Below are 24670 nucleotides of genomic sequence, written 5' to 3'. Positions count from 1 at the left end.
GAGTCCTTTTCGGGCTGTTTATCAAACACCCAAACATGGCCAGACAACATGCTTTCATTTTTGTATCACTTGCCATGGTAAGTTGTCACAACCACTCTTTGAGGTTTTCACTTGTTAAGTTGGATAAAGCAGATACAATCAATGCTTCTCTCTGGCTTTTGTGCTATTTTTTGTTTTGTTTATTCCAGCTTCGTGTTTCTTATAGAGTTTTATTAATTCTTCCTTTTTGTTTTCCTTCTTCAATGCTTTTAAGAATTTTTGTGTTTTTTAGTAGCCTGTATTAGCAGGTTTGTTTCTAATTATCCAATCCAACATTACCAGAAATGTCAATTGACCCCTTCTTGTACAACATTTTTCATTTTTGACTTCATGGGATTTCATGTGGGAAGAATGATAGATGCTTTTGCTTAATTATCCATCTTGAGCTAATCTCCTATCAAGTTAAGTTCTGCTACATTGCTAATAATGATACCTCATTTCAATGGTAAAGCAACTTATGACTAATAATAGAGGTTAATAAGGATGATGATGAAAACTTATTTAGCCATTGGAATGTTCCATATACTCTGTGATTTTCATGCACTATTCTATTTGTAGTGAAATCTACTTATATACTGCTATTATTCCCACTTTTCAGGTCATTTCCTGAGCCTTAGCAACCACCTGCAGGATGGTCAGGAATATAATTTTCAAGTTTGAAAGCCTGATTCACTTATATTTCTATTAGAATTGAGGATAATCTTCTCTTGTTAGGAAATGAGTATAAGTTCATGCAAATGAAACAGAGAGATCAGCAAAGATCAGAACAATATCTTTTAATTCCCTAGAGACCTTCCATACCATATAGCATCCTGCTTTGTTCAGAGTTGGTACTAAGTGAACGTTAATTTCATTATGTTTATTGACTATGACATAATGAGTCTTATGAATTAAAAAATTAGCATAATTTAACTTAGAATTAAAAAATTAGCATAATTTAACCCATTTTAAATTTTAAGATGTTTGATATAGATGTACCAGGATACTGTTTTATTTATTTGTGTTATTCTTTTTGGTTTACAGTTATTTGCTGATATAAAGGATGGAGAAAGCCTGCAGCTCTTTGAACAGAGTTCTCGCTCTGCCTGTAAACAAGAGACACACACCATGGAAGCCATGAAGCTTGTAGAGTTTGATCTTAAGCAAACACTTACCAGGCTTGTGACATATCTTTTTGGAGATGGTAGGTACTCAGACATAGGTTGAGTATCCCTTGTCCAAAATACGTAGAACCAGAAATATTTCGGATTTTGGATTTTTCATATTTTGGAATATTTGAATATGCATAATGAGATATCTTGGGACCCAATTCCTTACATAGCCTGAAGGTAGTTTTATATAATATTTTAAATAATTTTGTGCATGAAACAAAGTTTTGACCGTGTTTTGATCATACCTCATTATATGAGGTCAGGTGTAGAATTTTCCACTTTTGGTATCAGAGTTAGGAACATTTGGATTTTCAGATTGGGGATACTCAAGCTATACCTTTGTCTTTAGAGGCTCAACAATTACCATCTTATAAATAATTAAGGCTGGTATCTAGATTTTTTGATCTAAATTGTAGTTGAATGCTTCTAGTTCTTAGTGGGATAGAACTTATGGATTTCCTAGTTTATTCCATTTGAGGAAAAGTAAGGTATGAAAATGGAATTAGGTAAAGAAAGAAAAACAATTATAGTCTTTGATAAGAATAACAATGCATTAGGATCAATGTCATCAATGGGGAGAAAGTATATAGGCTGATTGATACTGTATTATTATCATTAAATGAAACTTGAGTCCAGTACAAAATTTTACATATTGATACACCAATTAGTATAATACTATTAGCAGTTAAAATAGTTAAAATATTAACAGTGTATTTGCTGCAGGAGGAACTATATTGTTAAGATCTGGACTCTCATTTCGACACTTTCAAAAAAAAAATTCTCTTTGGTAATGCCAACTTTCTCTCTCTCTTTCTAGCTTACTAGAGATGATGTTTTGTTTGTTTTTAACAAAATATAAATAAAAAGTAGCAGATTTTGCTAATTGAGACCTAAATTTGGGAAATGCTGAGAAGATGGAGGGCTATCTTTATTAGGATTCTCCTTTATTCTCTTATTCTTGTGAACTTTTTAGTAAAAACTCTGATTTATTTAGATATAATTTACATAAAATAAGCTATACTTATCTAAAGTCTACAGTAAGTTGATATGCAATGAGCTGAACATATTTGCACAGTCTTATAAATTTTGACATATGTACACCCATGAACTCACCGCCTGAATCAAGATGATAAACATATCCATTATCTTCAAAAGTTTCCGCCTACGCATTGGAAATCCCTTCTTCCTGTCCTTCCTCACATCTTACCCCGGGCAACCAGTGACCTGCTGTAACTATTAGTTTTTATTTTTTAGAATTATGTAAGTGAGATCATAGAATGTGTGACCTCGTCTGGTTTATTTTATTTGGCATAATTATTTTGCGATTCATCCATGTCATAGTGTATATTAGCAGTTTATTCCTTTTCATTGCTAAGAAGTATTTCATTTCACGGTTTGTTTATCCATTTGCTCATTGACAAATGTTTGGGTAGATTCCAGTCTTTTGCTATTATGAGTAAAACTTCTATGAAAATTCACGTATGAGTCTTTCTGTGGTCATAAGCTTTTACTTCTTTGGGGTGTTTACCTAGCCATTCCTAGGCATGGAATGACTACATTAAATGGTAGGTGTATGTTTAACTTTGTAAATTGGGTTATGAAGTGGTTGTACCATTTTAAATTCCCACTAGTAGTGTATGAAAATTCTAGTTGTTCTACATCTTTAGCAACATTTGACGTGGTTAGTCATTTTAATTGTAGCCCTTCTAATAGGAATATAGTGGTACATCATGAAATTTTTAATATTTATTAGGAACTTATCAAAATAAAACAGAAAGCAACCTAAGAATGAAATGGGTGAATGGGAAGGTGACAAATGATATATTAAAAATGACCAGTAGTGCTCCAAAGCAAACCCCTGACAGTGGAAAACCTCCAAAAATACTCGGAAGGGTCCTTTGAGCCCTTAAAGTCAAACCCATGGAAGATGTGGTTGGGACCAGAGACCCTGGAGAGTCACAAAGCAAAAGCAATACTTCCATGTCCTCTAGGAAGAAATGCGGAAAAGAGGAAAATGTCACACACAGGAACTCAGAGGCTGCACTGTATGACTGCTGCAGAGGGGACTGCGGGGGGAGGGGGAGGGGCACTGCCAGTCAGCAAGAAGCAGCAGTCTGTGCCCAGGGAAGCATGTCACTCGTACCCTTGGTAGTGGTGAAGAGAAGTCTGAGAGCAGTCAGGAAAAGCATTGAACCCATGGAAGATCTGACCAGCAACAGCGTGAAAACTAAGGAAAGGGCACACAGAGTAGGAGGCCCAGTCTCTCCAAATAAAGGAATGTCACTGTGCAAAATTAAGCTGATACAGAGCAACAGAGAACCGAGGCTCCTGTTCCAGCGAAAAAGTGAAGAGAAGTATAAAGAAGTTCTTGAAGACTTCCCAGGAATTGCACACTCAAAATCCAGAGACAGGGCCAAGGAACCCACATAGAGGGGCAAAGCTGGTGAAAGCAGAGTGAGCCTGAGATCTGTGGGATAGAGTAAGAGCCCCCAGGCTGACCCAGCAGAGGGGAGGGGGAAGAGGCAGGTGTGGAAACCCACACAAAGAACCAGAGAGAGAAAGGAGTGAGAGGAAGTTCAGATGCCATGTGCCCAAGATCAAGAAAGACTGAACTCCAGCCTAAAGTCAAACTTGGAGAGTGAGTCTGAGCAGAGAGTGGCCTGGGTAAGAGAGAAATGCAGAAAATCCAAAGGAGGGTAAAGACATGGTGTCCATCAAGAAAATTAGAACTAGAAGCTGAAGTCATCACGACAGTAAAGATATTTAGGCAAGAAATTTAAGTGGGACAAAAATAAAATAAAGTTAGTTTTATGATAAAAATAAATAAATAAAATGACCAGTAAATATATGTTTACCTTTACATGGGTCGTTATGAAAGTTTGGAAATACACAAAGATCAAGAAACATAAAATCCACCTGGACAGAAACAAATGAGGCCCTTCTAGCAACACTGACGAGCCAAGCAAGGTGGAACTTGCATGGGTGAATCAGAAAGGTGGTTGACAGTGTTTCTTGGAAGTGAAATAATGGACCATAACACAGTCTGCCTGAAAACTGTTACAGTGATCCATATAGTACAAATCAGGGAAAAGCAAATGAAAACTCCTGGGAACTATTGGAATTGATTTTAAAAATCTAACATTTGTAAGTGTAGACAAAGATGCAGAGAAATTGGGTGCAGTATAAAGTTCTGGCCTTATGTAGGAGTTGTAGTCACCATTCCCTCAGCCGTGACTTTAGTACTTACTCAGTACCCTTGGTTCACCTCTGTTACGTCATACCTGCAGATTTCCTCTACTCATGGGTAAACTCAAATTGGATTTAAAGGGATTCTTGTAATTCATTAAGACTTTACTGCTGCTCTCTTTTTAGCAAGGTTTGTTAAAACTTGGCTGCCATGTTGTCAAATGAGTTGTTTCATGTAATATTTAAGAATCCACTAAATAGTCCTGTATATTCTTTATATATATATGTATTTTAAATATATGTGTGTGTGTGTATATATATACATACATACATATACATTTATAAAGAGCACATCAACTTCAGAACAGTGTCTTTTTCTAGGAGGTAGGGAATAGTATTAGGGAGAAGTAGAAACTATATTTCAGGTTTGATGTTTTTTTTTTTATATATATATATTTTTTTTTTGTAGAGACAGAGTCTCACTTTATGGCCCTCGGTAGAGTGCCGTGGCCTCACACAGCTCACAGCAACCTCCAACTCCTGGGCTTAAGCGTTTCTCTTGCCTCAGCCTCCCGAGTAGCTAGGACTACAGGCGCCCACCACAACGCCCGGCTATTTTTTGGTTGCAGTTTGGCCAGGGCTGGCTCTGAACCCGCCACCCTCGGTATAGGGGGCCAGCGCCCTACTGACTGAGCCACAGGCGCCGCCCTGATGTTTTATTTTTTTTAATGAAGTTAAATATGATAGAAGGTTATGATTTAATAAAACTGAATAATGGGTACCTGGGTGGTTGCTATTTTCTATTCCTGTCTCTAGGTTTGATGTATTTGATATTAAAATGGCGTAATGTAATAGTGAAGCAGATTTCAAGTAAATATTACTGACGCAGAAATCCTATTATAGCCAGCTTTTATTTTCTTTCATGATAAAAGAAAGGAATTGTGATGTTTTTAACGGTATTATAATCTGTTTAACACTGAATTACCAGGAGATGGATTGTGTCATCAGGCCATATTAGAGACAGAGTGGGACAGAAGTTGTTTCAGTATTTTAAGGAGATAGTGTACTTCAGTAGTTTTACAGAAAGATTCAGGCTCATATGAATTTCTCCCTTGTTAAACTATGGATTTTTTTTTTTTTTTTGCAGTTTTTGGCCGGGGCCAGGTTTGAACCCGCCACCTCCGGTATATGGGGCTGGCACCCTACTCCTTTGAGCCACAGGCGCCACTCAACTGTGGATTTTTTAGAGCCCTCCTTATTTATATCTTCCTACATATTTCTATAGTCAAATGATTTGCTGTTTGTGAGGTCTAGAAACTAGATTTCTGCCAAGTTGGAGGCATAACAATATTGAATAAGTGAAACATAATCCCTGTCTTCAAGGAGCCATGGATCTTAAATCCTCTTCAAGGGAGACATAAAATGTTCTGCCAGCACGTAGGAGAGGCACCTCCTCCAGGACTGAGCTTGTGCTCCAGGAAGGTTGCTAGTGTAGGACATCTAAGCTGACCTGCCACACCAAAACTAGTCAGTGACAGCAAGCACAGTGCAGCGAGGCCTTAAGGAAAGAAGAAGAGAAGACGGGAAAGGAAGAAAACTGATGTACAACAAAATCTAGGACCATTGAGAAACGGAGTGTGGAATCAGAAAAATTAAAATTAAGTTCTTGTTCATCCTCCTACTCTGAAGTCATGAACAGGTCCTTTAGTGTTTCAGACTAAGTTTTCTAACTTTTAAAAGATGATAGTTGTTTCATGTGAGAATAAAACAAGGCAATGTATAAAATGAGCCTTCAAAGTAGAAAATATCAAATAAAAGCATAAATATGAAAAATGAAGGAGAAATGGAGGGAAGGGAAGTTAGGACAAGGCAATAACAACAGAGAATGTGTGGAGAGAGTAATACAACCAAAGAGCAGTATTTACGGTTGATCTGTCTTTATTACGTCTAGTGGAATGACGTGTAAGTCATGGAACACAGTCCTATTGGTGTTAATGGGGGCTATCACGTCTGCACTAAGCACTAGCAGGTATTTTGAAAAATAAATAATGTATTAGATCCTGTATGGATTATAAAAACTTTCCCAGTGTACTTGAAGATACATGTTTCTCTGAATATGGTCTTAGACTTTTCTTTGTTATTGTTTTTAATATTTGTATCTAGTTTTCAAAACCATGCAGTGAGGTGAGTCTCCATGTGGCAGGTTTTCTTATAAAAAAAAAAAAAATTGACAAGGTGGGCATGCTCACGGCCAAGAATTAAGAATCGTACATTTTGACCAGGCGTTTGATACCAGGCTGGGCAACATAGTGAGACCCCTTCTCTATAGAAAATTAAAAAGTTAAGCTGTGTATGGTGGCACTAACCTGTGGTCCCAGCTACTAGGGAGGCTAAGGTAGGAGGATCACCTAAGCCCAGGAGTTCAAGGTTGCCATGAGCTGTGATTTGGCCATTGCACTTTAGCCTGGGTGACAGAGCAAGACCCTGTCTAAAAAAAACAAAAAACAAAAAACCCCCCAAACTTTTACAGTTTGAAAAGCAATGAAGTTGCAGCTTCTCTATATATCCGGCATACATTTGCTTTGTTGTTTTTAAAATAATATCAGCCTAGACTTTAGGTTTTCAGATTTTATTGCAGATCAATATTGCTATTTTCTAAATCTTTAAATTCACTTTCGGTCTTTAGGACTGAGTTAGCAGGATGATGGAATGGCATTGAAGTAAAAAGAAATGTCTGCACGATGAATACAATTCATTTGCCCTAAAGTCTATCTATGAAGAAAGCCTTTTATTTTTTTTCTTTCCTTTTTCCTTTGAGCCACACCATTTTTAGCCTTATCCACACGGTAGACAAACACACAGAAGGTGCAGAAAGGCTTGTTCTCCACACATCTTTGCCTCACTCCTGTGCGTCTGTGCCAGGTGTGTTGCTGGGAGCTGTTAGTGAAGGGGTGTGTGGACCTCAGTTTTGTTTGCCATGTTTGCAATGTCCTGTGTGCTGTGTCTGAGGAGAAGGCTTGTGAGGTAGGAAGGTGACCCAAACCCAGACCCGTTTAATGACCTCGCAGGATGAGAAGGTCTGTGTCACAGAAGACGAAAGGGTCCCTGTACTTCCTTAGTGTTCACACCCAGTATTAACAACTCCTTCAGTATTCTTGGCTGTTTCTTCTGAGCTTTAAAGGGAGTAGGGCGCTGGTCCTGTATACTGGGGGTGGCGGGTTCGAACCTGGTCCCAGCCAAAAAAAAAACGTTTAAAAAGAAAACTTGCTTTTCCTATTTTAGGCATTTCAGAGGCGCCATTTAATTATGGGAGTTTTTTGGTTGTTGCTCCTTTTTGTTTTTATTTATTTGTTTGTTTAGCTAGTTACCTAGCTTTTGTAAAAAAGTCTTGGTAAACCTACCTAGGTGCTATCAACAACCTGTATGTAATTTAGATTAATAATATCGGTAATAATGATGATAATGGCAACAATGGAGATAATAGTTAACTATGTAACTCCCTTAGTTCAAGAGCTAAGCACTTGAACAAAGCACTTGGTAAGCACTTGAACAAGCACTTGGTAAACCTACCTAGATGCTATCAACAACCTGTATGTCATTTAGATTAACAATATCGGTAATAATGATGATAATGGCAACAATGGAGATAATAGTTAACTATGTGAAACCCTTAGTTCAAGAGCTAAGCACTTGAACAAGGATATTTTTCTTTTGTCTAGCCTCAATTATGTGGATATTATAATCTACATTTTTCAGATGAGGGAACCTCGGTACAGGGAAATTAAGTGCCATGTAAAGACCATACGGCTGGAAGGTTTTGGAGGCAGTTTGATTTCTGGGGCTATACTAGACATTAGCTCTTTTGAAAGAATAGAAAGAAATCATTTTAATAGTATTTCTGAGACTATAAGGCCTTATGAAAGCCATGATTGTTAAGAAAAGAAAAAAGCAAAACATCAAGGCTTCTCTCTGCCTCTTTCCTTTGCCTTCTCTCCCCGTTCTCTTGGAAAAGCCTCTATTTGCTACATCATATCCAATTACACTTAGGCTACCAAAGATCACTTAAAAACTTTAAATTGACTCTTTCTGTAATAAATTGATGCAAGGGAACTGCCTCTGCAGGCCCCAGAAATATTCAGTATCTGTTACTTGTTTTTATGGTCTAGGCTTTTCACCTTTTATTATTATTGTTGGATTACTCTGTTCTTGAAAAGCAAAATTAAAAATTAGAACACACTATTTCCTTGTGGCAATTTGTTATTGCAGCTGGTTTAGTTTCAGGTTTTTTCCTGCTCCAAATATGGTTTTTTATTTTCTGCTAACATTTCGATTATAACAGCATCCCAAGGCTATTACATTTAAGAACGGCTATCATTTTAGAATGAGATAGAAATAAAATAACCCTTTAAACTATTTTTGTGCTCGTTGATTTTGTTGTCATTTTTAATATTTCTCAACTGTTTTCTGTATATTTTGTACCATGTTTGATAAATCGTTTCTTTCAGAATAACTAAGGTGGGGATTTAGGATTTCTAACGTTTTAATTTCTCTTTCTGTCCTTCAGGGTTTGCAGACTTTCTTTGGCACAATTTCTTTGCTGAACATCGGAGTTTCCCTTTATGAAACACTGGGCTCATAGCAGAGTTTAGATTAATTTATCTAAGGGGCGATGGATTGCCATCCCCTGTTGTTGACTAGGTCTGCCACCGTGGGGACTCATGTCTCTTTTTTGCTTGTTTAAAAGGCCTGTGGTGTTCATTGAAATGCACCTCCTAGCATCCCCTCCTAGGATCCAGGCTGATGGGATTGCAGATAGCCTTCAGCTGTCAACTTCTTGGGGGATTGCCTCAACTGCTGGGAACCTCCTTACCTAAGGACATGCCCTTCCCAGGGCTACCCACTTCCATTGATCCAATGTGACAGGAATATAAAGGCCCTCCTGGGGCAATTCTGACAGGCTGTCTTCTCCAGACCTCTGGCAAGGTTGGCTTTGTTGGATTTGATTGCAGTTGGTTGAGTTCTCTCTCTGCTCCAAGGTGCTGCCACTATCTTTTTTCCATAGATATTGAGACCTTTGTATGGTCCCACCCCACTGAAACATTTTGGGCCCTGTGTTACGAAGGATGTCCTGGTCAGGAGTGAGATGACTTGGTCATGGTAATGAGGACATCTGTTTTCCACATCTTTTCTTATTTTTCTCTTCATGAACAGCCCTGCTAATATAAATGTAGTGAAAGGGATTGGGAATAACAATTAGGTTTATAATTGTTAGTACTGTTTTGTTTCTAAAATTGAATCACATTTTAAAACGTTTAAGCATATCATTTTAATAATTTTTTTTTTTTTGGCTGGGGCTGGGTTTGAACCCGCCACCTCCAGCATATGGGAACGGCGCCCTACTCCTTGAGCCACAGGCGCCGCTCTTTTTTTTTTTTTTTTTAAGACAGAGTCTCACTGTGTCGCCCTTGGTAGATTGTCGTGGCATCACAGTTCACAGCAACCTCAAAACTCTTGGGCTTAAGCGATTCTCTTGCCTCAGTCTCCCAAGTAGCTGTGATTATAGCCACACGCCTGGCTTTTTTTTTTTTTTTTTTATTATAGTTATCATTGTTGTTTTAGCTTCCCTGGGCTGGGTTCGAACCCACCAGCCCCATTGTATGTGGGCCGGCACCCTAACCACTGAGCTACAGGCGCCAAGCCTACATTAATAATTTTTAAATCAACTATTTTGGGCTGGCTGGTGGTGTCTGACTTGGAAAGTGTTGTCTTTCTCACTGTACTCTCAGGAGGTGAAGTAGCAGAGCCATCGTTTCATTCAAGCAATGCTGAATGGCCTGTGCTCACCTTACAGTAGCTTGGATGCAGTTCACAAGAGGCTCCTCTTTCTCAATAGGCACTAGCCAACTTGTTCAACCTCTCTAGGCTTGGGGTGATTGACAATGATATGGGGAAATGGAGTATTTTGCCATGAAGTACCTTGATTTGTGCCAGGGAGGTGCTCCATAGAAAGAGAACATCACTTTAGGAATCAGGTGGAAAGAGACCTAAGATCCGCTTTCCTTAGAGGTCTCGTGAATGGACAAAGTATGTGCTAGCCTTTTTGGCCTGAGGAATTGGTACAAGAGAACCTCTTTGGAGAAAGCTTGAGATAGCAATAATTGAACTGTAGTACTTCTTTTTTATTATTATTATTAAATCATAGCTGTGTACATTAATGCGATCATGGGGCACCATACACTGGGTTTATAGACCATTTGACACATTTTCATCACACTGGTTCAATAGCCTTCCTGGCATTTTCTTAGTTATTGTGTTAAGACATTTGTATTCTACATTTACTCAATTTCAGATGTACCCTTGTAAGATGCACCACAGGTGTAATCCCACCAATCACCCTCCCTCTGCCCATCCTCCCCACTCCCTCTCCTCCTCTCCCTCTTCACCATATTCTTAGGTTATAACTGGGTTATGGCTTTCTTTTTTTTCATTAATATTAAATCATAGCTGTGTACATTAATGCGATCATGGGGCACCATATATTGGTTTTATAAACAGTTTCACATTTTCATCACACTGGTTAATATAACCTTCCTGGCATTTTCTTACTTATTGTGTTAGGACAATTATATTCTACATTAACTAAGTTTCACATGTACCCTTGTAAGATGCACTGCAGGTGTAATCCCACCTATCACCCTCCCTCTGCCTATTCTCCCCCCTCCTTCCCCTACCTCTCCCTATTCCCCACATTCTTAGGTTTCCCAAAAGGAATGTATTAATTTGCATTCCCACCAGTCGTGTAGAAGTGTTCCCTTTTCTCCACATCCACGCCAACATCTCTGGTCTTGGGATTTTGTCATATGGGCTAATCTTACTGTAGTTAGATGATATCTCAAAGTAATTTTGATTTGCATTTCTCTGATGATTAAAGATGATGAGCATTTTTTCATATGTCTGTAGGCCATGCACCTGTCTTCTTCAGCCTGCGATGGGATCACTTGTTCTTTTCTTGCTTATACATTTGAGTTCTCTGTGGATTTTGGTTATTAAACCTTTGTTGGAGACATAACCTGCGAATATCTTCTCCCATTCTGAGGTCTGTCTGCTTGCTTTACTTACTGTGTTCTTGGCTGTGCAGAAGCTTTTTAGTTTGATCAGGTCCTAGTAGTATATTTTTGAAGCTGCTGTTCCAGACCTCTTTTTACCCTCAGTTTTCCTGTTCTTTGTCAGAGGATAAGTTCTACTATTTCAGTAAGAAGACTTAGATGACTGAGTGTAGATGTTGTACTTACTTGGGTTCATGATCCCATTTCTCTTGATTCTCATTTCATCATTTTCTCCAGAGCTTTAATTTTGCAGCTTAAAATATATTCCGAGCTACATCATCCCAAGATCTATCAAATAATCAAACGGCATCACTTGGTACCCATCCTTTGGAAATGTATTGTCCTTTTTTTCAGCCACAATTATGAAATTGTGTAGCTGTGCCTCTGGCTGCGGCTCACCCAGGCAGTGTGATTAGTTCATCATAGCTATTTGTTACAGCTATAGATTTCTAAATAATAAAATCAAACAGATTGGGGTAAAATATGTATTATTATGAAGTTTTCTGGTTATTATTATTTTTTGAGACATAGTCTGTCTCACTATGTTACACTCTATGGAGTGCTGTGTTGTCACAACTCACAGCAACCTCAAACTCTTGGGCTTAAGTGATTCTCTTGCCTCAGTCTCCCAAGTAGCTGGGAATACAAGCACTTGCCACAACGCCTGGCTGTTTTTTCGTTGTAGTTGTCATTGCTATTTAGCTGGCCTGGGCCGGGTTCAAACCCACCAGCCTGGGTGTATATGGCCTGCGCTGTACCCACTGAGCTACAGGTGCTCCCCTTTCTGCTTATTTTTAAAAACAATTTTAATGAATTATTATTTGCTTTCTTTCAATTAGCTGAACATATTTAAAGTATACAACTTTATAACTTTTGACATAATTATGTGTATAAGACACCATCACCATAATCAAGATGATGTACATATTTATCACCCCCCCAAAATTTCCCGGTATTCCCCTTTTATCTCCCTCTACTACCTCTTAGGGACACTCTCCCATCACAACATGTCAGATAACCAGTAATCTGCTTTCTGTTACTATAGATTGGTTTGCATTATTTTTTTAATTGTTGGGGATTCATTGAGGGTACAAGAAACCAGGTTACACTGATTGAATTTGTTAGATAAAGTCCCTCTTAGAATTGCGTCTTGCCCCCCAAAGGCGTGGCACACACCAAGACCCCAGCCCCCTCCCTCCTTCCCTCTCTTTGCTTGGTTTGCAGTTTTTTGACTTATGCAAATGGAACCTTATAGTATGTATTCTTCTTTTATCTGGCCTCTTTCCATCAGCATAATTATTGTGAGATTCATTCCTTTTGCAGAATGTTATCAATTCTTCATTCTTTTTTATTGCTGAGTTGTATTGATATGCCACAATATGTTTACCCGTCTACCTATTGATAGAAGTTTGGGTTGTTTCCAAAGTTTTGGCCATTACAAATAAAGCTGCTATAAATATTTGTGTACAAGTCTTTATATGGACTTAGGCTTTTATTTCTCTTGAGTTTATACCTAGGAATGGAGTAGCTGAATGGTAGGTATATGAATAACTTTTTATGAAACTGTCAAACTGTTTTCCAAAGTGCAGAGTGCCAGTTTACATTCCCACTAGTGGTATTGAGAGTAGAAGTTGCTCCCCATCTTTGCCTACACTTGGTATGGTGAGTTGTTTCCATTTTAGCCATTCTAATAGTATATAATAACTATCTCATTGTGATTTTAATCTGTATTTTCCTAATGACTAATAGTGCTAAGCATGATGCATTTATTTGTTATCCGTGTAACTATCCTTTGATGATGTGTTCAACTCTTTCTCATTTGTTTTCTTTTTAGTGAATTTTGAAGCTTCATGTTTTGGATATAACTCTTTTATGGGATGTGTGATTTGCGATATTTTCTCTTTTTCATTCTCTTAACAGGGTCTCTCAAAGAGCAGAAATTCTCTAATTCTGATGAATTTCAGTTAACCATTTTTTTTCCCTTTATGGGCTATACTTTTGATTATGTTTCTAAGAATGTTTTCTATCCCAACGGTCAAAGATTTTCCTACTATGTTTTCTTACAGACGGTTTATATTTTTCAGTTTTATATTTAGATTTATGATTATTCTGAAAAATTTTGTGGATGGGGTGAGACGTGGATTGGATTTTTTTTTTTTTTTGGCATATAAATATACGATTGTTTGTTGAAATGGCCTTACATTCTCCACTGAAATGTGTTTGTACTTTTATCTGAAATCAATTAGCCATATGTGTCTGAGTCTATTTCTTAACTTTCTACTCTGTTCCATTAATCTATTACTTGCTTATCTTGCTGCAATAATTTACTGTATTTATTACAGTAGCTTCATGATAAGTCTTGAAATCAGTTAAAGTCTTCTAACTTTGTTCTCCTTTTCCAAAGTTGTTTCAATTGGATTATTTACATTGAATGTTATTGTTGAATTTAAACTATCATTTTGCTGTTAGTTTTCTATTAGGCACATTTTTTCCCATTGTTCTCGTTTTCTTTTACTTTGCTTTGTATTTTTTTTAAAAATTGTATTTTTTTACTATTCCATTGTCTCTCATTTGTTTAGCTTATTAGCTATAACTTTTTGTTGTGTTATCGTAGCAGTTACTTTAGGGTTTGTAGTTTTCACAATCTAACTACAAGTGCTGTTGTATACTCATGTATAGTATAAGAACTTCCATTTCTTCTTTCCTGGCCTTTGTGCAGTTGTCACGTATTTCACTTCTATATAGGATACCAACTTCTACGTACATTGCTTAAAATGTTGGTTAGCTTTTAGAAAGATTCAAATATTAGGAAAAAGTCTTTTTTTTTCTCATCGAGACAGAGTTTTACTTTGTCATTTTCGGTAGCATGCTGTGTCATCGTAGCTCTCAGCAACCTCAAACTCTTGGGCTTAAGTGATTCTCTTGCCTCACCCTTCCCAATAGCTGGGACTACAGGCGTCCACCACAATGCCCGGCTATTTTGTTGTTGTTTAGCAGGCTGAGGCCAGGATTGAACCCACCAGCCCGGGAGCACGTGGCCAGCGCCCTGATCACTGAACTATGGGTGCTGCAGCCAAGGAAAAGGTCTTCATTTAACCATGCACTTACCTTTTCTAGCACTCTTCATCTGCTTTTCCAAGTGATACTATTTCCCTTCAACTTGATATTATCTTTAATATTTCTTATACTACAGGTCTGCTGGTAATGAGTTTCTTCTGCTTTTGTATGTCTTACAAAGCCTTTATCTTACCTTAATATTTGAGATGTTTTCACTGTAAATAATTCTAGATTAACATTTTTTCCACTTAGTTTTTAAAGATGTTATTCCTTCCTCTTCTCACTCTGGCAGTTTCTTATGAGGAATCTGTTCTCAATTTTGCTTTCGCCTTTGTTCTTCCATATAGAATGTGACTCTTCTCTCTGAATGCTTCTAAAACTTTTTCTCTGTCACTGGTTATAAGCTGCTTATGATTTACATAGGTGGACTATTCTTCAGGTTTCTTATATTCAGGATTGGTTAAGCTTCTTTGATCTTTGAATTTATATTTTTCATGAAATTTTGGTCAGTTCTTTGTCAGCTATTTTCTATCAGTTCTCTCCTTTAGGGAATTCAGTTACATGTATATTTCGCTATTTGAAACTTTTCTACAGTCCACCAGTGCTGTGTTCATTTTTCTTTCAGTGCATTTTTCCTTATGTTTTGTTTTATATTGTTTCCATTCTTTTATCTTCAAGTTTACCAGTCTCTTCTTCTACAGTATCTAATTTCCTATTAATCCCATCCTGTGTATTTTTCATCTCATTCATTTGCTTAAATTATAATTTAAAAATATAATTTTTTATATCTTGCCTTTCTCTACTTAACATTTTCAGTCCTTTCTTTAACCTTTTAAACATGCTGAATATCATTATACTATATATAACATATATATACATGTATGTATTATTATTTTTTTTTTTTGATAGGGTCTTTCTCTGTTGCCTAGGCTATAGTGCAGTGATATGGTAATAGCTCAGTCAACCTCAAATGCCTGGGCTTGGGTGATCCTTCCATTTCAGCTTCCTAAATAGCTGGGCCTATAGGTGTATACCATCCATCATGCCTGGCTATTTTTTTAAATTTTTGGAGAGATGGGGTCTCAGTATATTGCCCAGTCTGGTCTTAAACTCCTGGCCTCCCAAGGTGCTAGGATTGCAGGAGCCACCAGGCCTGGCCTATAGTACATATTTCAATGTCTTTTTTTCTATTAATTTGGTCATCTGTCATTTGTTGGTGAATTGCTATTGCTTTTTCTCTACATAATGGTTTTTTTTTTCCTTCCTTGTGTGCTTTATGATTTCCTACCAGACGCCAGACCTTGCATTCCTAATTGTATCCATGAACTTTGTTCTGGGATTAGTTAGAAACACTTTGACTTGGGGGGGGCGGTCTTTCTTGTTAGGCGGGACCAGCATGGCATTAATATTTAGGCTGGGGTTTGTTTTCTCCACTAGTGATTCAAGACCCTTCTCTGTCCTGTAATTGATAACCTGTGAAATACGAGGTTTTCTACCTGGCTGTGGGGAAGTGGCACTATTCCTGGTCTTGCATGAGCTCCCAGCATTACTCCCTCAGATCCTTTTGTGTGGTCTATTTCCTGGCCTGGGTAGTCTCTTCAGCACACATGCACACTGACCAGGACTCAGAGTCCTCTCTGTGCAGACCTCTTCTCCTCTTTGCCCTGTGTGATACTCTCAGCTTCCCTCACGTGGCTGGACTCCTAGTTCTGTCTCCTCAAGTCAGGGAGACTGCTGGGCTCTTCCGGGCAATGGTAGGTCCCGCCCAGTCAGTGTCCTTGGTTACCTGGTGCCCAGTGTTTTGAGTGGCATGATCTTGTGCATTTTGTCTGTTTTTATTAGTTTTTCACGTGGGGCTGTATAACTGGTTCATTATTCCATCTTGTCCTGATGTGGAAGCCTCTCTTTTTCACTTGGCGCCTTTTGTCTTTTCCCGTCATTTTCCCATTGCATCTCACTCTCCTGTCCTCCTTCTATCTTTTCTCATTTTGTCTCATGCTTTTCTCATCACTTACTCTCTCTCTGCCTTTTTTTTTTTCTTTTTTTCTGATGCTGCTTAATGTTTGTGACAGGAATTCTTTGGAACTTGGAGTTTCTGTTTTCCTTCTCAGAGCAGAATTTGATTGGATGATGGATAAAATCATAAAAATGCATTTTTAACAAATCAGAAGTTTTGTGAATTTTTGTACAACACTCCAGAGAGTTATGCTTTCGTGTATTTTTTAGGCTATCAAAAACATATTTTAAAGTCTCAGATTGTTTCATAAAATTAATTTCTTCTGGGGTGAATTAATGTTTGATTGATGGTTTTATTGGCTGTGTCAGCATTGAATTTACACATGTACTTTGGAATTTTTGTTTGCAGGGTTGTATTCAGTGGATGGTTTTTATTCTTCATCTTTTCCCTATTTTTCTCCCTCCTACTCCTTTCCTCCATGACTTAACCCTTGCTTATTTTTCCCTGCAAGTGGTTTTGCAGTTGGTTCCATCTAGTTCTCTAGCGTTGAAATCCAGAACAAGATTTCCTGGGGATCTGCCAGATCTAATGTAGGGAAGGAATATAGCCCATCCCCAGCCGTGGCTTGGATCCCTAAGCCTAGGCCTCCTCGGGGTTACAGCCCCAGTCTCCATTTGGGTGACAGTCTTTGTTATCATTTTTGCACCAGCATAGAGCGTATCCCATCCCAGACTCTGACTTGAAGTTCTCAGCCTCCCTCACGTCTGAAGCCCGCAGAATACTATCCTGCAGGAGGCAGACTCCTGCCCCTCTTTCTGGCTGTGGGCTCTGAACCCAGCAAACCCATACTTCTCTCACTACTGTTTCTGGCTTGTGGAGGTATTTGTCTTATCTTTGAACTTACACTATGCCTTTTTGCTTTTTATCTTTTTTATCATATCTGTCATCGTTGTGTTTTAGAAGAACAGGAGACCTACAAGGCTGTCTTGGCCATGTGAGCCCCCTTTATGTGGGAAATGGAGTGAATGTCGTTTTTTGCTCTCTGCTCCAGTGGAGGGCAGTGTGGGGCTATGCTGTCAGACATAGCTGGTTCTGATCCTGGCATTTGCTAACTACTGTAAACCCGGAGCAGATGTGTAAGCCATCTCAGCCACATTTCCTTCATCTGTAAAATGGGACTAATGATAATTATCATTGTACAGTGTGTATGGTAGCCTTACATCTGTGTGAGCATCAGGTGACAGAAGGCACGTGATGCACTTGGCACAGTGCCTACCACATAGTAAATGAACAAATGCTAGGACCCTTAGGAACGCAATTTAGAGATGTGTATTTTTTATATTTTATAAAAAGGTGAGAAATATTTTAGATTATGGGCTGACATCTGTGACATTAAATTAAAAAAAAAATCACCCATTGAGTATTTATTAGGTTCCAGGAACTGCACTAGGTTCTTTACATACATTTTCTTACTGAATTGTCAAAGAACACTGTAAGGTAAGTAGCATTCTTATTTTGAACAAAACTGAAGCAGTGAGAAGTTAAGTAACTTGGCTCAAAGAGATGAAGTTGGGGTTTGGTCCTAGACCTGTGGCTGCCCTTTCCCATCCACGATGCTCTCCCCACCCCAGCTCTCTGAGACTTCTAGAGGCTGGAGTGTGAGCCTTCTGTTGTCTACAAGCCTTCTCTGTGTTGATCTGAAGCTAATTTCCTTTGAGGATGGGTTGGGACATTGATTGAGGACAAAGGGCTGTGCTGTGGCTCCCCACCCAAGATACTGTCATACTGAGTCCCAATAGATGCTGCTTGACAGATGGTACGGGAGTGGCCACTTCCCCGAGTGCCTCTGACCCCCCTCCAGAACTTAGCATGAAAGGCCCATTATATGGTGCTGCACTCCATTTCTAACTTTGTAAGGTGGAGAAATGGTGATACCATCTTCAGATTCAATTCCTAGTCACAGGATTCCTATGTATTGGAGTCCCAAGGGAACAGCTTGAAACAACACTTTGACATGTTGCTCTTTGCACCAAGCAGAAGACTCATAGCTGTGGGATCTGTACCACCGCCCATGGTGGAAAGAGTGTGAGCTTTTCATTTTTCCCCTGTTACTTTGTGTATGTCTTAGTAGAGGGAGTCATTATGGCTGAGACAGTGCTAACATCTTCTGTTGCGTGCTTAGAAGGTCCCACACCAGAGGATTTTATTGTCCTCTGTGAGAGGGAAAAGGTGGTGTTTACCATTAATTTTATAGTAGGAATGAAAGCACTGGACTCCAGGGTGCACGGTTGTGTGGACTCACAGGGTATATATATGTGTATATGCCACTGAAAAGCCCCAGTGGTGGCATTGCCAGGTTTGTAAGGCCCTAGATGGGAATGAAGTATAAGTCATGAATGACTTCATGCTGCTTGTGAGGTGGGCTTTGGAAATGGAATCAATGTTCATATTCTCACATGAGTCCTAGAGGCCTTAAATGTGCCCCCCTCTTCCTTATTATAGCTGCCAGCCACATGGTTACTGGGTTCAGAGGACATTCAGACACTCCTTCCCTTGTTAGGGAGAGACAAGAGACATAAACAGCCAGTAAAGGGTGAAGAAGGCAGCAGGAACCTGGGAATCTTATCCATGGTTGCTTAGTTGTTGCTTCAGCTAGTGGGAGCTGCATAAGGGGTCAAGCTGCTGATCTTTTATTAGTAGAGCCCTGGATTTCTATCTGAGACCTGAGGTCTATTTTGACTCTTTTACTAGTTAGTTATATGGCCCCTGTGAAAAGTATTGAGTTAATGTTAGTGCAGAATGTTATATTATACCTATAGAGGACAATTGGGCAATATTTAATACAACGATAAAGCCGTTTACTCTTTGACTTAATAGGGTATTTTGTTACAGCATTACTATATCAGTAAGGAGCTTTTTATGTACATGTAGGAAAGCCACAAGGGGAACCCTTTATAGGAACAAGAAAGGGAGTGAAGATATGCTCTATATATTCTCAAGGAGACATATCATTAAATGAAAAAAGCATAGTGCTGAATAACATGCATATTCTTTTTTTAATATAAGAAAGAAAAATAGAAATTGATACTTGTTTTTGCTTACATCTGGCAGTAAAAGGAAACTCTACAAGTTTACCGTAAGAGTCCAGGAGAGTGAGATAAGAAAGGGATGGGGCATATGTGAGGTTTCTCACTGGCACCCAATTACATACCCTGTTATGGTGTTCTGATTTTGAACCCAGTGAACATATTACCTATTCAAAACAAAACAAAATTTAAAATGAAGCTAGTAGAATCAAACAGTATTGAAAAATTAGAACAAAATGGCTGTATGCTGCTTCCTGTGTGCTACTTGCAGTGCAATCCCGAGGGTTCTGAACAGAAGCAGAGGACATGGAACTGTCAGATGCCTGTGACGGGGGTGGCTGGGCAGGTTCCCTGGCACACAGTGGTCCTCTAGGATGATTCCAGCTTTTTAAGAATTAATTTCCAGCCAGAGTTTACTCTCCTTCCTTTTCCTCTCCACCTTCCTTTTTTCCTTTCTTGGATACATACTCTCTTGCTATTCAGAAAGTATGAATAGCAACCGTTGGTATCAGATCACTACATTCTATTAGTTCTCTGGTACCAGCAGGGAAAAATCAATGCCAAATAGTAATGATTAATTACATATTTGTGTAGCTGATCTTGAAAATTATTTGCTTTTATGGAGAGTAGCTTTGGTAACGTATAGAAAATCACTGGGATATGCTCTAGTTTGGGTCATTAACTTTTTAAAATTTAGATGCTACCATCAACAGTTCTGATAGCAAAGTCCCATCTTTAAATACATGGAGTATGAGAAACAGAGGAAGAATCTCTTTAGTGACTCAATAACTCATGAAAATCATTGATTTGTTTTAATTTTTTTCTTTTTTCCCACTTCGCCTTGACTGGAAGCAATGGAAATTCAGTGTTATGTTTGTTAAGAATGAGGTCTATTATGAAGGTGGGTTGGGAGCGGGATGGAATGACATCTATTTACTACTTACAATGTGTCAGAGGACTCAGGCACTTCAGCATTGCTCAGGAGTCAGGGATTGGTGCGAAGGGAACCCCAACCCACCCACGAATGTGCATATCCCTACACTGTGTCCCCGATTGGTCTTGCCAAGGGAGTAGAAGTCAGGAGGGTGGTCCGCAGAAGGGGAGGGATCTAGTGCTGCCTCTCCTGTGGCCCTGCTTCCCTGGAGCAGGCAGGGGCCGTAACGCCCTTGACTGAACCGAGATCTTGCTAAACCTGCTCAATCAGGGTTTGCATCACTGTCCTGAAGGAATTTCCCCTATTTCTCAAGTTCTCTTTCAGAGATTGCTTCTAGATATTGGGCTTTACTTATCCTTGAGAAAAGTCAACATTCTTACTCAGAAAAGAAGCAGAGTCAGAATCCAGATCTCTAAAGATGATTTCTGCCTTTTGAGAAAACCTGGGCTCCTGTAGGTCCTTTTGTCAAAACCACTGAGTGAAACAGCAATCATTGTACCCAGTGTAGCAAGGAGGCATCTGGGGCCCAGAGAATGTAACCAACCTTCCTATGGTTTCACAGGGAAAAGGCAGAAATCCGAGGCTCACACCGGAATGTGGTTTATTCTATAGTTCTCTGTCTCTTATTTGTCATTAGATTGAAAATTGAAATGTGTAATTTTTGACAGTTGCTATAATCTCACAGACTGTTGAAGCTGTTTTAAAAAGCTTTGAGCTTTATTTATGAATGTGGTTTGGGAAATTATTAACTCTTTCCCTGCCCCCCCAAAAGCAAAAGGGTATAAAGCATTATTTTCCATTACCTATATAACACATATGTACTTAATTTTTCTATATAACTCCAATAAGAGATTAGTGTAATACATAATGAATCCGTGTGATTTGGACATGGCTACTAAAATATCCCCTCTAAAAATATATATGACAAAATACATAGTTTTTAGTGGATATTTTCACTAACCCCACATAATTAACATGTGAACACAACATAGTTCTGAACTACTTATTCAGTATTATCTCTTTTATACAACAAGTATGTCAAAATGCTTTTGCAACCAAATATAATGCTACTGTTTTGAGGTCTTTGTGTGAAAAATAAGAAGAAAGTGTATTTTAGGGGATAATATCAAAGTATTCAATAAGTAATTCCATTACCAGTGGAAAATCATTGTGAATGTATCAATGTAACTGAAACTTAAATTGTTAGACTATGTAAAAGAATATGAGAATTTGGCAAAAATGACACGTTAATATATAGTAGAACAACTGCAAGTTGACCACTCAAAGGACTGTAACAAACTGGTCAACATACGGAGGTGATCAACATAAGGAACTGGGCCTACTGTACAGACGTGTACATATGGCACACATCTGGTCTATGAAAATTAGGAGGTAGTCAACTGTGGAGGTTCTACTGTAATTTACTTTCAAATAATTACCATTTATGTTTGAAGTAGAGCCAGAGGCTGCTTGAAAATGGTGTTCAGTTAGACACAGTGGCTTACACCTTTAATCCTAGCACTTGAAGAGGTCAAGGCAGAAGGATCACTTGAGGCTAGGAATTAGAGATTGACCTGAGCAACATGGCAAGATCCTGTCTCTATGAAAATTTCCAAAAACACATTCTGGGAGTGGTAGCATGTGCCGGTAGTCCCAGCTATTCAGGAGGCTGAGATAGGAGGACCACTTGAGTCTTGAGTTTAAGGCTCAGTGAGCTGTGATGGTAGCACCGCACTCTAGCTCTGGTGACAGACTGAGTGACACCCTGTCTCCAACAAAACAACAACAACAAAAAAGTATTTTGCAGATTTTGGCTTTTTCCTCTTTTACTTTTAGTTGTTTTATAATAATTATGCATATATCAACTTTTAGTTGATTTATAATAATTATGCATATATACAAGGGGATATATACAAGGACACAATGTATAGTGATCAAACCAGGATATCCATCATGATATTCTACTCAATAAATAGTTCTGGGAAAACTGGGTATCTGTATAAAGAAAAATGAAGCTAGACCTCTATGTCTTAGTACATACAAAAAATCAACTCTAAATGGATTAAAGACTTAAATGTTTAAGACATGAAATCCTAAAACCACTAGAAGAAAATAGGCAAAGATTTTTTTTTTTTTTTATTGTTGGGGATTCATTAAGGGTACAATAAGCCAGGTTACACTGATTGCAATTGTTAGGCAAAGTCCCTCTTGCAATCATGTCTTGCCCCCATAAAGTGTGACACACACCAAGGCCCCACCCCCTCCCTCTGTCCCTCTTTCTGCTTTTCCTCCCCCCCCATAACCTTAGTTGTCGTTAATTGTCCTCATATCAAAATTGAGTACATAGGATTCATGCTTCTCCATTCTTGTGATGCTTTACTAAGAATATTGTCTTCCACTTCCATCCAGGTTAATACGAAGGATGTAAAGTCTCTATTTTTTTTAATAGCTGAATAGTATTCCATAGTATACATGTACCACAGCTTGTTAATCCATTCCTGGGTTGGTGGGCATTTAGGCTGTTTCCACATTTTGGCGATTGTGAATTGAGCTGCAATAAACAGTCTAGTACAAGTGTCCTTATGATAAAAGGATTTTTTTCCTTCTGGGTAGATGCCCAGTAATGGGATTGCAGGATCAAATGGGAGGTCTAGCTTGAGTGCTTTGAGGTTTCTCCATACTTGCTTCCAGAAAGGTTGTACTAGTTTGCAGTCCCACCAGCAGTGTAAAAGTGTTCCCTTCTCTCCACATCCACGCCAGCATCTGCAGTTTAGAGATTTTGTGATGTGGGCCATTCTCACTGGGGTTAGATGATATCTCAGGGTTGTTTTGATTTGCATTTCTCTAATATATAGAGATGATGAAGATTTTTCTCATGTGTTAGCCATTCGTTTGTCATCTTTAGAGAAGGTTCTATTCATGTCTCTTGCCCATTGATATATGGGATTGTTGGCTTTTTTTATGTGGATTAATTTGAGTTCTCTATAGATCCTAGTTATCAAGCTTTTGTCTGATTGAAAATATGCAAATATCCTTTCCCATTGTGTAGGTTGTCTCTTTGCTTTGGTTATTGTCTCCTTAGCTGTACAGAAGCTTTTCAGTTTAATGAAGTCCCATTTGTTTATTTTTGTTGTTGTTGCAATTGCCATGGCAGTCTTCTTCATGAAGTCTTTCCCCAGGCCAATATCTTCCAGTGTTTTTCCTATGCTTTCTTTGAAGATTTTTATTGTTTCATGCCTTAAATTTAAGTCCTTTATCCATGTTAAATCAATTTTTGTGAGTGGGGAAAGGTGTGGGTCCAGTTTCAGTCTTTTACATGTAGACATCCAGTTCTCCCAACACCATTTATTGAATAGGGAGTCTTTCCCCCAAGGTATGTTCTTGTTTGGTTTATCGAAGATTAGGTGGTTGTAAAATGTTAGTTTCATTTCTTGGTGTTCAATTCGATTCCAAGTGTCTATGTCTCTGTTTTTGTGCCAGTAGCATGCTGTCTTGACCACTATGGCTTTGTAGTACAGACTAAAATCTGGTATGCTGATGCCTCCAGCTTTATTTTTATACTAAGAACTGCTTTAGCTGTATGGGTTTTATTCTGGTTCCATACAAAACGCAGATTTATTTTTTCCAAATCTTGAAAGTATGATGTTGGTATTTTGATAGGAATGGCATTGAATAGGTAGATTGCTTTGGGAAGTATAGACATTATAACAATGTTGATTCTTCCCATCCATGAGCATGGTATGTTCTTCTATTTGTTAATGTCCTCTGCTATTTCCTTTCTGAGGATTTCATAATTTTCTTTATAGAGGTCCTTCACCTCCTTCGTTAGGTGTATTCCTAGGTATTTCATTTTCTTTGAAACTATGGTGAAGGGAGTTGTGTCCTTAATTAGCTTCTTATCTTGACTGTTATTGGCGTATACAAAGGCTACTGACTTGTGGACATTGATTTTATATCCTGAAACATTACTGTATTTTTTGATGACTTCTAGGAGTCTTGTGGTTGAGTCTTTGGGGTTCTCTAAGTATAAGATCATGTCATCAGCAAAGAGGGAGAGTTTGACCTCTTCTGCTCCCATTTGGATTCCCTTTATTTCCTTGTCTTGCCTAATTGTATTGGCTAGAACTTCCAGCACTATGTTGAATACTAAAGGT

General features: G+C 38.5%; 1 protein-coding gene across 5 annotated transcripts in view; it reads left to right on the top strand.

Annotated features, from left to right (window-relative positions):
* The window catches only part of FARS2 (phenylalanyl-tRNA synthetase 2, mitochondrial), a 523237-nt gene that overhangs the window by 155107 nt on the left and 343460 nt on the right, over positions 1-24670 (top strand). For all 5 annotated transcript variants that reach the window (XM_053602315.1, XM_053602317.1, XM_053602313.1 and 2 more), the window contains one exon: positions 1063-1222. In XM_053602315.1, the coding sequence (XP_053458290.1) occupies positions 1063-1222 (160 nt within the window). The remainder of the gene's footprint in view (positions 1-1062; positions 1223-24670) is intronic.

Source organism: Nycticebus coucang, chromosome 9, assembly GCF_027406575.1.
Source record: "Nycticebus coucang isolate mNycCou1 chromosome 9, mNycCou1.pri, whole genome shotgun sequence".
Classification (NCBI taxonomy): Eukaryota; Metazoa; Chordata; class Mammalia; order Primates; family Lorisidae; genus Nycticebus; species Nycticebus coucang.
This window is presented reverse-complemented; position numbering and strand designations above follow the sequence as displayed.